This window comes from Melanostigma gelatinosum, assembly GCF_949748355.1.
Source record: "Melanostigma gelatinosum genome assembly, chromosome: 9".
NCBI classification, from domain to species: Eukaryota; Metazoa; Chordata; class Actinopteri; order Perciformes; family Zoarcidae; genus Melanostigma; species Melanostigma gelatinosum.
Window position 1 is genome coordinate 20,620,053 of NC_136642.1, and position 17,063 is coordinate 20,637,115.

Consider the following 17,063-nt stretch of genomic DNA (forward strand, 5'->3'; position numbering starts at 1 on the left):
TACGCTCCCTGCTAGCACCAAACGACGAGCTGCGGGACAAGGAGGAGCATTTAGCAGCTCCAGAGCTAGATGTTTCTCAGGAGACCATAACAAAGCCATAAGAGTAAATGCATGACTTGCATTTACCAGCTGGTCGAAAACAAGCCTCCAAATCAATGCCAATGTTGCTTCGTGTCCCCTAGATGTTTTAATAGGCATCTGTTTGATAACAATGAAGCCACATTATAATATGTCAATACTCTGTTTACAGCCAGGTGCGAGAAAATGCTTCAATGCAGATTAAAGTGTGTGTTTGAAACCCTGCTCTGAGCAGGCTGCTCGTACCGACATAACTACAGACAGACATATGGTGGGTGCCTGTGTCTTATGCAGTGAGAAAACTCTAATTTGTGCGAGCCTTTTTCTCCATTTAAGGGACAGTTCACGGCAGAATCAAAAACGCACCTGTAGTGCTATTCATCAATCTAGATTGTTTGGAATGCAGAGTGTTGTAGATATCAGCCGTAGAGATGTCTGCTTCCTCTCAAATTGAATTAAACTAGACACGGCTTGTGGTACTCAAAGCGGCAAAAAAACACACATTCGAAAACTCAACAGCAATGACTCGTTCCAGATATCATGAGCCGGTTAAGATGATTTAATTATTTTGAGAAAGACTTTTTGTGAGTAGTTTCATGTCGGAAATACGGTTGAAAGAAAATAGTTCCTGGTCATGATATCTGGAAAGAGACTGTTGAGCTGGTTGAGCACCACGAAGCCGGGTGTTTCCATTATAGTGGAGACAAGGCCGACATCTCTCCGGCCGATATCTCCAACGCTCACACAAAACCAATCTATATTGATGGATAGCACTACAGGTAAGAGGAAAAACACGTAGCTTTAATTTTAGGGTGAGCTGTCCTTTTATGCTGAAATTTCAAACCTGTGACATCACCCTTTGGCTTTTTTGTGCTACCTTGGTAAGTTGGCCCTGGCCTCTACTTACCACTGTAATGGCTCTGCTATTAGTCTGCACGCCCCCCCCCCCTGTATTTGTCACAGTTAATTCTCACACACACACACACACAAAAAGACGTACACACAGCCAAAGGCCGGCAGGTCTATACTTGCTGCTTTGTTGTGTCTGCATGTCTGCGCGCTCTGGGTCCACGCTCGCGGACATGAGTGGGTCAGAAGCCACAGCCTCGCTCTCTGAATCACCAGCTGTAATTAAAAGCTGGGATGTCTCTGTGAAGAATCCCGCCAGAGATGGAGCACGAGGGGGAAGGAGGGTGGAGAGGAGCGGGGCTTCTGGTGGCTGAGGCCAGTGCAACTGTGCGCCAGATGTTTTCAGGCTCGTCGCCTCGCTTCTTTCCTCCCTCCAGCCAGCCAGACCACTGGAGAGGGAGGACTCCGGTGCACGAGGCGCTGGCCTTGAAACGTCGCGCGCCACACGAACACGTCCGCCTCTGATGTGTGCACAGAGATCCTCGGACGGCCCCGCGCCGCGTTATGCGATACATGAGGGAGAGAGTGTCATCGGAGTGCGAGACAGGAAAAGAAGATGGAAAGAGGGACGGGGAAAAAGAGTCGATAATGTGGTCACTTGTTCTGCCTGTGAGGTCTGTTTTATTGTTTGGTGGTGTCTATTACACATGTCTCACACTCACTGGCTGCGCGGACATGTGTCTCTAAATGCGTGTGTGTGTGTGTGTGTGTGTACATCCTCATCGGCCCGGTTGGGTGGCGATGTGGAGATGAAAGTGTTCTGTGGCCCGCGGGAGAGCTGGCAGCAGTGTCGGACTGGAGGTCTGGCAGACAGGGATGCGTCAGACGGATCCCACTCTGACCTGCTTGTGTTATCTAAATATGAAGTGAGAAACCTCGACACAGGGGCCCGCTCCAATGTGAGGTCAGAACGACATAGACACTGGACTGAAGCAGAAAACAGATGAGCCCGTGAGCTTCTGATATCATTCCCCATTCCAAACAATTCCAATAAAGTACAAAATGCTGTTTTCCCAGAATGTTATGCCTGTCAGAGTGGAAGAGCCTCTACAGCTACGTTTGGATCATCATAGCACACTCCGAATCCATACTAATGAAATTTTTAAAAGCAGGGTAGGCAGGTTTCATTGCAGGTTTTACAGATTGCCACCCCTGAAGCTGCTCTGTAAAATCCTTTAAGACATCACTGTATCCATTTCTCTGCTCAGCCGTCTGATATAAAATGAGGAAATAATCGCCAACTGTGGCTCAGGGGGCAAACCACCGTCACGTCACAAGTGGACGTCTATTTCATCAGAAATAGTCATAAAAGAACAAAAAAGAGGTCCGTGTATGAGTCCAACCATACTTCAAAGATCTCATCACAAGCTGTTGCCATCCATCCCTGTGAAGACACAGACCGTGTCTCATCCGCTGTAAAAAACTTCACACACTGCCCGTCAAGGGAACGTTCACCAAGGGCTCGCTTTACGGCCCTGACCGTGTCACGGGCAACGTCGGCCCATATACTACTCAGCGGGGGGAAATGGCTCTCGTTTGTAGGGGGAGAGAACATCAAAACCTTCCACTTGTACAGTATCTCCCCCTTCCCCCCTTTCCCCCCCCACACTTTGTTTGTTTATGTACGTCTGTTTTTGATGGGGCTGTTGATGTCGGAACCATATGCCTAATTTCCGCCTGCCAGAACAACGGCAGCGGAAGCCTCGTGGTGAGGCGCGGCGGTCCTCTTCTTTTGACAAATTCACACCGAATAATATGCGCATGCCGGTTTTCGAGCTTAGAAATTAAGCGTTTAGGTGGCGGTTGTGTACGACCATGCAGCTCGTAGTCATGGGTGAGTGCAAACACCAACTTCTGGAGATGTTTTGGCCGTCAACATGGGCATCTACTCAACATCAAAGTGTGCTCTGGAAAGACATCTACATCCCCTTGGTCAAACGAATTAGAGGACCGCTGCATCTAATATTTGTGCACGGGTCTACAAAAGGCAGTTCCGCAAAACCACAACTCAACTGGGCCAAAGAGTGTGAAAAAAAAGAAACACCCTTCCTCTTTCTTCCTGCTTGGAAAAGACCAGATGACAATAATGTGGAGTATGAAACCCCAGCGAGCGCTGCTGACCCCTCCTCTTCCACACTCCCCTTCTTCCATCCCCCCCCCCGCTCTTTGAAAGGCCTCCACATGTTTATGGCTCATGCCTGTGGTATGACGATGGATTCGCCATATCAAAGCCAGCAGGATCACGGGGTGTTTCAAATATTGCTCTCTGAAGACAGTTGCTGACAAAATGACAGCAGCCATATTTATTTTGGTCAGAGAGCGGGGGCACTTAGTGGGAAGTTAATCAGAGACCTCCCCCCTCCCGTCCCAATAAGGAATGCACCCAGGGCAGAGAAGTCTCGGAGACTACTGGTAATGACTTTCTCCTCCGACAGAAGATTTAACACGGCTCAACTGCACGCGAGGCAGAAAAATAAACCCGGAAAGTTTGGTTTCGAGGACATCGGCATAAAGCAGTCCAGACAAGAGCAGATAGTCATTTTTGTATCTGTTTAGGGGGGAATATAATGCGTAAGCACAGAGACAAAGGAGGGAAAAAAACAAGAATCTATGGCAGAGACTTACAAATATGCTATAGCTGAAACAGAACTTGTGTTAATTTGCGACTGTGACCGCAGGGGCGACCATAATTGGCATTGGGACGCTGGAGACCTGGCCAAGTCAATGACAGGTTGATGTGTCTTTCCTCTTCCCCCGGACTCTGATTCACTACAGCCCGGTGCAAAGCTTCCAAAAGACTCTCTGTCATCTCAGCTTCACTGTTTCACAGTCGTGTGTGTGTGTAGAGCGTGAGGAAATCATCATTATGCAAGTGAGATTTTTACATCTTCACAACTTGCTTTCTGCAGCATTCGATGAAATGAATGAACGGTGCAAGCTAATACCAGCAAGCTAATGTCAGATGCAAACCCAGGCCCTGTGTCCAGAGGCCGTCCATGCCGTCCAAAGGACACAGGCCACTTCTGAGGGCCTTCTCACCAGCTACTGTGTCAGACCCTATGGAGCGGCCTTATTAAATGAAGATTAAGCTGTGGCTCCCCCAGTCACAACAGGCTACGGTGCGAGGCACACATAATCACTGTGACAGGTCGGCTGCCAATTAGTGCTCTCCTTCTGTCCTGGGAAAACGCTCCTCGCTCCTCTCCCGCTGGCGGGAAGAACTGATCCGGATTGTCCGTGATATTACCCGGGCCAGAGATCGCCGTTAATCACCAGCCGTCATTCCGCTGTGGCAGAGATGAGAGCCGGACTTGTCATCTGTGCACCAGCTCTCCCTTCCAACAGTCCTGACTTCCCGTGGTGCACACCCGGGGACCAGTCATTGGAATAATGAGATAAGTACATGGAGGAAAAGAAGTGCAAACCTCTGTTCTCAAGTGCTCTGGGTAGACTTCAGAGCGATGGCTGGAGCAGGGCTCGATCGGTGTTTGGCTTGGACAAACGGCACCGTGAGCTCTTCTGCTGAGACGAGAAGAACGCGCTCCATCAATTAGCCTCAAGTTGAAAGCGTGCATCTGTTTCAGGAAAAAATTAATAAATAAATCTGGCCTGATAGAAGGTCTGACAAAAACACATCCAGAAATGTGTTTGGATGTCGGGTTTCCAAGCCAAACACGGGCCAGACGCAGATGTGATCACACTGGCTGCGTAACTAAAATGCTCAGAAGTGAATGGCATCTGTCGCCAGAGCTTAAACCCCTTGGCACAGCGAGTATAAACACCAAAACTCACACGCATGCACGGGCGTTAACCGCCTGCTCGTAGGCAAAGACCGCCAGAAACCGGAATTGTTTGGTGTCTCGGGCAGTGTGCGCAACAGACAAGGCGGTTGAGCTTCCTCCGCAGCGGATTTGAGGCAATCACCGTTGCTCTGTGCATCGTTTTACAGGAGCAGAGGCTTTGGAGCAGATGGTTCGCAGACGGCAAGGACCAGGAGGTTCACAGCACTGCGGAAGAACCGCAGAACCACACTGGCTTCAGACAGAACCTGGCGTAAATCCCACCAGTCAACCAAATCCTCCTGGGGTCTGGTCGATCCCGGGGCGGATCTGGGTTGACTTTGGTCGCCTGTTCCAGACTGTAGGTGATTGTGGTGTAAATTAAAACAACTGCCCGCCTCTCTGTCATGTCCACGGCCTTAAATACAGACAAAGAACCCCTTCTGATGTCACATTGCGGAGGAGTGATGAGGTGGTAAACTGAGTCCAGGCGGGTTTATCTTCCTCTACACCCCCGTCCATGCGCAAGAAAACTTGTTTATCCAGGGTTTCAAATTGATGGCGGAGGGAATCGACTGGGCATCATGGCTACACAAGAGGCAGTTATCACAGTTGGAGTATAAACACAACCTGCACACAGAAGTTATGACGGACCGTATTAGTGGTGGCTGGATCCGAGCACTCAGATGACTGATGGGATGGAGGGCTTGGCCTCGATTGAGCCCCACAGCAGAAATGGTTTCTCTGGTTACACACACTGGAGATCAATACTCCCACGAAGGCCGTTAGCTCTCCAAGTGCAGGTACATGATCCAATGGCCAAAGATAATTATATTGTACATTATGTGCTCCTACCTCCTTTTCTGGAAGCTGAACTGCATTGTTCTGGAACAACATGTTTCTGTTATCAGATTCAACTTCTGTTCTTGATTTGGTTTCACTTTGGACTTTTGCGCCGTCTGAGAATTTGAAAGCCGATTTGTAAAAACTGTCGGAAATTAGCCCGAGTTGCAGTGGTGCGTTTGTGTCGGACTTTAGTCCCTCTTAATAAAGAGGTCCTCTTAAATCCCAAATCAGGGATTACCTGAAGAGTGGGTGTTTGGAGAGCTTTTACATTTTAAAGTTGTTTACACAAGAGCTAATGTCACCGACATGACAGAAGCAGCTGTTGTGCAAACGATTATAGTAGAGTGGGTGGGCAAGAGAGCGGGAAAGGAACAATAACCAGAAGGATTGATTGTCATACACACGACTGCTTGTAAACCAGTGAATCTGGTGACAGGGGTTGCTGGGAAATCGCTGCAGGGAGTCCCTTAGCGGCATCAACATTGCACAACCGAGCGCTGCTGTTTTATCACTCTCCTCACCTTTCCTCTACCCTCCTCCCATTAGCTCACAAGACGGGGGGGGGGGGTAGTCTGTCAATGGTGATAATGCCGCAGCAGCTATTAATAAAGTATCTTTATTGTTTATAGGCTGTTTAGAGCACCACTCCGGGGATCCGGAGGATAGAAGAGCGTTTTACCGTCTCAGGGGTACAATGCAAAAACGCCTGGCGCAAACACCGGCCAAGCAGCCACGAGACAAGACTTCCGTATTCCTCTGGAGATTGACTCGCGCATCTTCCATTGAAGTGTTATGTGAAAACCAAAATGAAACAGCTGGCTGGGTTTGACAAAGATTTTCATCAACACTTGCTCGGGCGGTTTCCTAATCACTTGATGTTTCCGGAAGAAATGTGATTCACAGCAACGGGAACACCTTTTTTTTTTCCAAATAGATAATGCTGCAGTTGTTTAATCTCACTGTCAACAACAAACAAGCAGGTCAAACTATCCACAGATGTTATACAATGATGAACAACGAGCATGCACAGTTTGGCAATGGAAGTGCAGCATTGTGCAATAGCTTGTCAAGCTATGCAAGGGCATTATCCACCAAAGATCGCAAATGCAACCGAGACAATTGGACTTTCCAGATCTGCGTGTCATGAGTCAGCTGTAAAAGGGTCGATACAGCTTCAGGTGCAGATCCGTGCAGTGCAGCTGCTGGAAACGTACCAAAGTCCCATTCTATATTTGCCAAATTTCAAAAGTTTGCTTGAAAGTGACATTGTCTGGGCTTTGCGTTCTCTGCTTGTGTGTGTTTTACATATAGGGATGAGGTCTCTGCACACACAGAGGGAGAAGAAGAAGATCATTCGGGTACTTTTCTCCCAGTTTAGTCTTCTAGATCTGTCTTCTGCAGAAATGCAAGCCCGGGTGATCAGATAATCACTGCCATAAATAGTGTATACCTACATGCTGCGTCCTCTTATTTCCTGTCTCCATTTAATCCACAGCATCTTTACGGTCTGCAGTTACATAATCCCATGCTTATCCCAAACATTGGTGTCTGGTGTCCGGCGAGAAGAGCTGATGAAAATGTTCAATTCTTAGACTGTCTCAAGTTCCAAGTGACCAGTACAGGCGCTTCTTACATTTGTATTTCCTTCTGAGTATGAAATCCATACGTTGAGGTTACAAGTTTTCTAAATTCTACTTAAAGACTCAATTTACCACACTGCGTTGCAAGTCCTGTTATTTCAAGAAGCACGAGGGATCTACAGCTCGAAAATTGCATTCCTTTTAAAAGGTCACGTAACAAGGTACTTCATGATGACCTCAGCCATATTGCAGCCCTTTTCCTGAACCTCCACATCCTGATCACCTGCATTTCAGAGGGCGGCCTCTCCTCCCACAGGACTATGCTTTATTATCACAAACGGGAAGTGATTATTTTACAATGTCAGTCGGTCAGGCTCCCATGCGACGGGAGTGGATCTCCTCCCGCTCCGACTTCGGCAGCTGACTTTTTTTTTTTACGTTGTATTTATTTGAACTGAAGAGTGTTGCATTTCACTGGCTTTTGCCAAGTAGGGATTTTTCACTGGCGGCCGAGCGGTGGGGGAATTAACAACACATGCCCGAGTCTGAGATTTACCTACCAACGAGCCCGGGGAGTCCTAAGATGCACACACAGTGACACGTTCACGCACGGCTTTTAACCACAACGCCTGATCTTCCTCAGGGACGTAAGTCAGTCACTGCACTGAGTGGTTTGCCATGAACAGTAGCTTTAAGCAAGAAGGACATGGGGAGTCGGCTGTCGGTTTATAAAGGACTGAAGAAGAATGGTTCTATGCACTTTACACCACACAGCAACTTCGCATCGGTGACTTTTCGAGATAATTAATGGCAGTAACCATGCGCAACAATGCCACATTTTTTCATTAAAGAAGGTCATAAAGTTTCCTGGAAAAGGTCACGCAGGCACGGCAGAGTCGTGAAGCGGTGCTCGTTGGGGTTGGGGAGATTTTCCCTGACAAACAGGACGGGGCTTTAGGAACTAAATGTGCCATGGGATCACAGTTTCCAGCCCAGAGAGCAGCGACTGCCACGGCAGTGTTGTAATCGGAGAAAACATCAGCATTTATTTCGAGTTTATTTACACTTTCACCACTTCACTTAATGATCCTCCTATCCAACACTCCAGGCCAAAAATCGAGAAAAAATCCTCGAGGTTAGAATATTTTCGTCTTTCTGTTCAACAATGTTTTTCTTTCTTTCTTTTTTTTGAAAGCCTGAATGATATCTGCCACTGTAATTGCTTCCTTATTTGGTGAATTAAACATTTACACTTGGCCTTTCCTAAACCAAAGTTTATGAGAGTGAAAGTGCATTAAGGGGAAAGACATTTATTTTAAAAGCACTTCAAACTGAGGCCATCGCCCCAAATGGTGTGTTTGGACCGTCTGAGAAGAATTCGAGAGAAATTCCAGAATTGACTTCTCATTTAATGGCCTGAAATACATGCTGTGTGCACCGCAAATATCTCTCGAGCTGACGGGAGGAAACAGAGACGGCCATTGAGGAAACCTGCAGTTCGTACTTTGAAGAATTCCACTGAGGAGGGGATGGGAGAGTGTGGGGGGGGATATACCTCAGAGAAGGAGCTGGCTTGAACAAGGACGCCATGGAAAAATACTGATAATTCACGCACGGAAACACTACCGTGCACCTCACAAAAAAAACACAGACGGTGAAAAAACAAAGTTGAGTGGAAGGTACAAGGGTTACATGAAACAGGTGGAACTCTGAGAGGGGGAAAGAGCTCTGCTGTGGGATACGTGGCCTGTTTTCTTTAATATCCACCAGAGCAGTGTAAACTCCGAAATGGACGGTATCTCTTTCACACTCATCGAGATATGGCTGTGTAACGTCCTTACCTCTCCTGCAGTGCCTCGTGGCCATTTTGCACATCCTGGACTCTGCGATGGTGGGACAGGGTATTGTGTCCTTGGGTGGTTTCTTTACAATGTGCCGCGTCCGGGTCTCGAGACCCCACTTGTAGCCGCAGGTTTTGTTTCTCCTGGTGCAGGCTCCCCAATCGCTCCACTGGCCCACCTCGCAGCCCTCTGCAGAGACACACAGAAACAGTGAAGCGCAGTGAAACCACGGCCCCCCCCCCCCCCCCCCCGGTCAAGCATTAACACGGAGGCCACGGAGCTAAAACCGCTTTGTGTGTGGTCCCGGTTCGGTACAAAATAAGCAGGACAACTGAGAAGTTATAGAATACAGTTTACAGGTAAAGTGAGGTGTGAAGTGGTTTGTTTACTCTCTTGACGCTTTTCTTTTTTTTTGTACATATTTGTGTTTGTTTCACGTACCTCCACACTCCATGGTTTCCTCCAGCGGGGCAAAGCCCTCGGGGCACTTATCAAAGCAGCGCCCTTTGTGTAGGTAAAAGCCTGACTTGCACTTGGTGCAGAAGTCTTTGCTGAAGCAGGACTCGCAGTTCTCTATCCTGCACCCTGGAGGAAGGAGGAGAGAAAAAAGGGGAGAGTCATCAGGGTCCGAGCAAAGCCTCTCATCTGGAGTTGATCGAAAGCTAAGGGGTTTGGGGAAGGGGGTTCTTGAAAGGATTATGTTGTCTCTCCCGAAAAAAAAGAAAAAGAAAAGCCGCCGGTGATATTTTGTTTTTCATCTTCCTGCTCTTGTTCTTGAGTGAGCAAATCCATCGTGTGAAAACAGCAAACAACAGTGAGACAGTGAGGAATTGTGTCACACTGACCTCTTTTAAACAAATTGCACCAACATCCAACAGTCTAGATGTTTTCAACTAATAGCCGTGCTGCGACAAGAAGAATACACCCCATTAGGGCCCCGAATAGTGTCCTAAATATGCTACACGATCACTCCACACTGCTCCAGTCTGTGTGCATAACTGAGGATTACTGGGGAGTCCTGTTCTCATTAAAGAGTAAATGATGGATCACAATGCCGGCCAGCTGTGTGGAAGTTCTGGCCACAATATGAAAGTGGGAAGGTGGGTCAGGACGGGGGGGCGAGGGACAGCAAAACTTTGCGCCGCCTCACCAAACAAATGCTGATGCGTTTAGTCAGCAAAAACAGGCCAGCACACTTATCCTCCCACGCCGCGCCCTGCTGTGACACACGGCGTCGATCTCGCAAAGGAAAGGCACGGCAGTGTGTCATCGAGCGCTGACTCTGCAAATAGCACGTCAGGCAGGGCCAAATTACTACAACCACACCAACAGGGCGACGCACAGGCCCACATGATTAGAAGGAGCCTCCCAGAGCTGGCTAATTTATGGCGTTCCTCAGAGGCCCCTATGTGGGCCCATTGGGCTTCCAGCGTTGGGGGAGCCACGATCTACGACCCGCAGCCACCGTCACCCACCGCTCGCCAGGTTGCTCCCCAGGTAGTCTGTCCCGCTGATTGTGTCTCGCGGCGGGGGACGAGACATGCGTTAGAGCGTGCGTGATTTTCCACATCTGAGCGCGACGGAGGAGGAGGGCTGCTCTTTTATCTGTGACCCTTGCAGGGCCCGGGGAAGGGAAGGTTCTCACAATCACACCCCTTAATTACACCATCTCCAGCTAACCATCAGCCTCCTCCTCGACATTCCTCCAAAACGAGGGGGTCCCTCCTCGCTTTACTTTGAACCCTAAAGTGTGGCCTCTGCCCACTCACTCTGGTCTCACGCTTTCCCGACCAGTCTAAACAAACCATGGACACACACACACACACACACAAGCACAAACACACACGTACCAATCAGATATGGCTTGAGATACACACCAACTCGGCCCTGAAGCGGTACTCCACATCTGAAAAACGTAGATAAACTGACTTTAATATCTCTGATCTCGTTGGTAATTACCTGTGCTCTCACATCGTGTTATTAATTCAATCACCTGATATTATTCATCTCCTCTCTGTATTTCTTTTGCTCCATTTCATCTCTCGACATAAGTCTTGGATCTCAGGAGTTACGCATTGCTGGGGAGATTTCGGTGCGGAATGTGTGCGTCTAAGAGAGGCATGAAGTTCTTTTGCTGTATTTTTTTTGTCTTCTTTGTTTTTTAAGCTCTCTGCCCCTTGTCCACTTTGTTCTGGGTGAACCCGAATCACAGAGGCTCGGGTTTGATTCAGGCTAAACCCAATACAAGGAGCAGGCTAATAAATCAACAGGCTAATTGGAAAGCATAACTCTGTGTTTTACCCTTCACACTTCCCAGGCCTGCCATCACCTGACTTTTAGCTCCTAAACAAAACAAAAACAAATAAAAAGACAAAGAGGGAGAAGAAGAACATCTGGCAGTACTCTCAAGCACTGGAGTTGTTGTGCAATCCTCAGTTATTGACAGTAAATAGGAGCAACACAGGTGTGTGAAATACTGTTTTCTTGCAGTAGCACTTGACAAGGCTTCTTTTGATTACAACAGGACTCGCCCGGAAACGTTGTTTTCTAAATAGAAGATAAGTAATAATGTCACCCTGTGAGATGGATGAGGTGGATGACACATCAATGCGGCTCCATGGGAGTTAGAATGCAGGGAGGCGAAGCTGGAGGGTCAGGGGTCATCGGGGAGCGAGGTGGGTAGGAAGGGATCACTGTGACAGATATTTATCCCTCTGTCGGGTTATCTGGCAAAAGGCTATCTGGGACAGCGTGGGCTATCTGGGACACTGGAGAAGCTCCCACACTGACCAATGGGCCAAGTGAGGCAGCTCGTCCAGCAGCAGCAGAAACCGATGCAGAGGAGCGGGTTCATTCTCCCTGCAGGATTAACCTCTGGACCACCTTTAAAATCTTCGTCTAGGTGCCTCGGGGAGACTAATGAGAAATAACGAGGTCATCAGATCCCATTGAAGGCCCCGGTGTTCCTGGCACTTAAACGCATTATCATCATTATCTCCCGGCCTGGTTCTGGCCCCTGAGTTAGATCACGAACGCAGGAGGAAAAGCCTCGTGTTTCAGCTCTGAGGGGAATTTCATAAAAAGCTGCGGGTAAAGTGGCATAGGGTCAGCGCTGCGGCGGTTCCACCATTACCCGTATCGCTGTCACGCCTTCTTTTTTCTTTTGCTGTTTGTTTGACTTTACACTTGAATTTGATGTGGTTTTGCATGTCAAGTGCATTTAAAGTTGCGAGATGAGTCACAGAGCGTCACTCGTGCTCGAATGGTGCTTGCTTGGCAGAAGATGTCCCTCAGCTGTGGTCTGGATAGGGAACCCACCGATTTTTATCACAGACACGCGAAGCCTTTTTTTTGTTTTTGTTTTTTTTAGCGTTATCTGAGCCGGAGGGCGGGTTGTGAGACCGCTCATCAGCCTCCTCCGGAGAGCCAACCAGAACCGATGCTGCACAGCGGGAGCGTCCATGTCGTAAAAGGCCTGGCAGTGCAAAGGGGGAAAACAAGCCCCATTTTTCCATCCCTCTCCTCCAAGCTGAGTCGAACAGCTCTGACCCAGCCTCTAGGCCCCGGGTTTGGCTGACATGGAAGCTTTGGCTTGCTCGCTGCCACCCAGCCATGTCGCGTGGAGCTGCGGATGGCAGGAGTTCACGGCGAAGGCCAGACCTGCCATGTTCCCCCCCCGCCCCAATTCCCTCTGTGCTGTTTTTCTTTTCCACCTGGTTGCTCCTCCGCTAGCGCCAGCGTACAGAGCCAGGTAAAGCAGAGGTGGTGTTCCTGTCAATCAGCATCACCGAGAGAGAGAACGGCGATGACAGATGTGTCAGCGGTCCTTCAAGCTTCTTCACTCCAAGGAACACAGTCTGTGATACCCCACAACCGGCCCCTGTATCTGCTCATCCAGCTCCAGTGTACACACAGTCAGCTCAAGCACAAGCACATGCAGTCGGCCCGTCAAACTCGCACTTTACGCCGCTTGGTATAAAACACAGAGTTGTTAAATACAACCCGATTCAACTCTTGGTTTGGTGGTCCATTGTGTTGTCTGGCAAATCTGAAAGTGAGCAAAGCTGTGATGATTGAACGTCTCTTGGTGAGGCGCACAGGCCAAAAGCAACTGGTCTTTTTGTTGGTTAGTCTGTGCAATGGAAATACCCACAAGCTCAGAGTTAGAGCGAGAAAGGGAGAAGCTGAACGATAGACATGGAGAGGCTGCCAGCGCCGCCAGCTAAAGGTTGCAAAACCCATTTTGGTTCCTTTATAGGGCCTTGGTACCAATTTGGCCGGGACCCATGATGCACGGCTCTCATCCACCTCCAACCCCAACCAATTCCCATAGTGTACTTGAAAACTGAAACGATCTTGGCGAAGTCGCATCTAATCGACTTCTACTTCCCGCCCTAAATTGATGTGACAAAGCAGAAAGGCAATTGGATCCGCAGTAAAAAAAATAATAATTACAATAGGCCGTCCAAAACAATTACCTCTGACAGAGGAGTCTCCCGTGGCCCATTAGACTGGCACTGAGTGAGTTGTGATATTTGAACCACGTTTCCAGGATATTGTCAATCCCAGGCCTTGATCAGACTGGTTGTTGGTTGGCAGCGAACACAGCTGGGGTTTTTATTTTGCGTGTTTTAAAGCCCGCTGCGGTGGGATACGGTTGGTGTCTAGAGTGTGAGTGAGTGCTAGTGTGTGTGTATAGCAGTGGGGGGTCCATAATACGCCCCGAGGGAGGAAGTTTTGAATGCAGCCTTGCTCCCATTCTGACCCTCTCAACGCCTTCTCTCTTCTAAAAGACAGCTCTGATAGTCGCCTTTCAGCTCGTAATTCTTTCAGCAAGAGAGCCCGCCTGTGATACAAAATGACAGAATATGCTTTGGCTTGGGAATGTAATGTTAAAACCGAGGTATTATGAAATGTGACTGAGGCGAGAGCATGACTGCGCCGCATTCACACAGATTTGGCTGTACATAAAGCGGCACACTGTGTGAACGTTGCTACAAATCTTCGGCGCGGAGCGGCGGGTTGACACCCACAGACACTAGCGTGGGGCCTCTTCTGGGCAGCTGATAAGAACCCCTGTGGATAACGCTGCCGTTACTGCACATGGTTTATGGCTCATATCAGCCCGTCCATTGGCTGCTGAAAGGAGTTCTTGCAGAGCAGAGACCCAATGCAACATAATAATAAAACAAGAAAGGCACTGCTAACCAACCGGCTACATCTCAGGAGTTAATATTGTGGCTCCCGTGTATCGGGCCTCTTTGGAGTTCAGCTGAGTGTGGCTGTAAATGGGCTTTCAGTTATGTTGTGTGCGGAAAGTATAGTTCCCACTGTTGTTGGCTCAAATTATGGAGTTATTTTTGATGTGGGGAAGTGACACCAGAACAGACAGCCTTTCATTTTAAATTCATCAAGTGAGGCACAGTTTCTCAAGTCGTCATGAGAAATTAGTACTGTTATGGTAAGGGCTATAAATTACTAAACTTCAGGAACTTGAATTTCTAAAACCAGGAACAAATGCTTTGTTCTTTGCAAATTGCATTACTGAAAATATTCATATTTTTCTAATTTCTTTTGTACGTCTTCATTATGATAAAATACACTATTACATAATTTTCTGTGATTGAATATAGGTACAGCCTACAGTTTCCCTTTTTTATAAAATTTTCTTTTTTACTTATGTGAATATTGTAACATTGGGAGATATTGAGCGACTGCGTGTTTTCCGAACATCACACAGCTGATGATGTTTTAGCCAAACAAACCATTCATTGCGTTAGCTGTTAACCAAACAACCCCCCCACACTATAGACGCAGAGTAACGGTTGGGGGGGGGGGGGCTCGGTGATACACCCAGCTGTGTTATCACGAGCGGCCCCTACCGGTCAGGAGTGAGCGAGGAGTCAGCAGGAAGTCAACGCCAGCGTAAAACAGCCAATACAAGGCGTTATGAGAACGTGTGAGTCACCTTCAACCGCGAGAGGTCCTTGAGCCTGCAGCCATAACTGGCCACCCAAAAAATGTTGTGCAGAATGCGAGATTAGCCGTGGACAGACATGGAGGTGCACACTCGCTCTCTGAGCGCAGGCACGCGCGACAGATCGCATGATCCTTCTGGCGGAGATACTAACGAGCTGACCTTTATCGGTCAAACTATCCTCTCCTTGTGTCACACTGCGTCATATTGCTGTGTCACAGAGTAAGAAGTGCATTTATCTCTTCTCTCCTCCCATGCCTCTCTCTGTCACTCGCCTCGGGAGGCCTTTCAGTAAAAATTGAAAGTGAGGTTTCGGCCAGCGTACCAGCCTCTTGCTTGTCTCACTCTTGTTTTCTTTTACCCAAGGCAGTCCACAAAAAAACTTCTTGAATGAGATAAGATCACACAGACAAACGGCGGTGTAATAATAAGCAGCTGCTCCCCAAGTGATTTCAGAGACTGTGTTTGAAAAGATCATGATAACATGAGACCTAATGCCACGTTCCAGGGCAGGCACCCGGCAGCTGGAGAACCCCCTCACCATCATTTCTCCACTGTGCCTTTGAACTCTTGCGTCAACTCACAAATAATATTTACTGACCCAACACTTCGCTTCCAACCCAACAAAATATCCGCTCACGTGAACGGTTTGGTGAAAATGACATGCGGAGCGCATTGAGAATGAGGGTCAAATAGGGAACTGGATTAGAGAGTCATGACTGAGGCAGTGATCACATCAAAGTAGGTCTCGCTCTGAGATCTGATGCTACGTGACAATGCAAGATGTTGCTCTATGAGCAGTTTGTACAGAGAGGAATTCAGATTAACTTTCCGCACACATCAGGATCAATTAAGATTCAAATTCACATAGCATGGGGATACAGCGGTTAGGCTAGCAGGGTTTACGTAAAAAAAAGAGAGAGAACAAGATGTCTTTCTCTTCCAATTCTCTGAGTCATGAAAATTGGGCGACACGACTGGTACTGGTTATAAAGAGCAGATTTACAATAGATATGCAATAGTGTGTAGACCAGCATAATATTTGAAAGGATATTTCGAGTTTTTTCCACGTGGGTTTGTTTTACCTCAGAACAGGACAGAAGATGTCATATGCTGTACAGATTGTAAACCCCCCCAGAGGCAAATCTGTGTTTTTTTATTTTTTATATTTGGCTTTACAGATCAAATTGATTTGACTAAATAAGTGAGTAAATAAGACAACTTTAGCGCATTTCTTCGGCTAACTACATCCTCACAACTGCTAGCTAACGCCAACTTACCAAACAAAGAGGATGTAAACCCTTATAGTTAGATGCATCTTGCAGTGCTACCTGTTCCTGCCCAGCTAAATGTGAACAAGCTCTGATGTCAAACTGCCAGATTTCTGGGTACTGAAGTCACAATTTCCTCAACCATCCAAGCTCCCAACATACAGAATTGGCTGGTGCAGCTTTAACATGCCAGCGTCTTGCATCTTGGTCGCCAGCGATTGGGTGAGCAGAATGTAGCGGGGGTTTTTTTCTTCTTCCTGCGGTTGCTGCATGCTCGCATTATTGGGCCTAAAGGTCCGGACGCCCTCCTCCGGGGCTCTGTCAGGAGTTTGGCTCTGGGAAGCAAATGAGTTCAAGTTCCTTTCTGTTTTCTTTCATATGAAACACTCAGCCAACACCTCGGGCTCCGTGTAAAGCTACAAAGGCTCTCTCTTCGAGCAGATTCCATGTTAACATAAGGTTATGAGATCGGGGTGCTACATGAGGAGGAGAGGGAGACATTTCATGAATTGAATTTTACAGTTATTTATTTCACGAGAATCATGAGAGCATGTCAGCGTTTCGCTGTTGTTATTTGGAGTTTTTTTAACTAGTAAAACATAATTTAGAGTGTGTGAGACCAAAGGCGTGGTCTGTCTCAAGTTTAAACCAAAAACCAGTATTCGAAACCAAAAATATGTGGTGAAAAACAACATTTACTTCTTTTACTGCAAGCCGCAAGAGTAACATGTGTAACAATGAGACCATTATGAGACTATTAGCAAAATATCTAACATTGTCTT

At 47.7% G+C, this 17,063-nt stretch overlaps 1 protein-coding gene across 1 annotated transcript in view; it reads right to left on the reverse strand.

The window, feature by feature from the left end:
• Positions 1-17,063, reverse strand: part of rspo2 (R-spondin 2) — a 52,900-nt gene that overhangs the window by 12,541 nt on the left and 23,296 nt on the right. Inside the window, exons 3-4 of the mRNA XM_079275769.1 lie at positions 9,475-9,618; positions 9,034-9,222 (exon numbers count right to left, since the gene is read on the reverse strand). Of these exons, the coding sequence (XP_079131895.1) occupies positions 9,034-9,222; positions 9,475-9,618 (333 nt within the window). The remainder of the gene's footprint in view (positions 1-9,033; positions 9,223-9,474; positions 9,619-17,063) is intronic.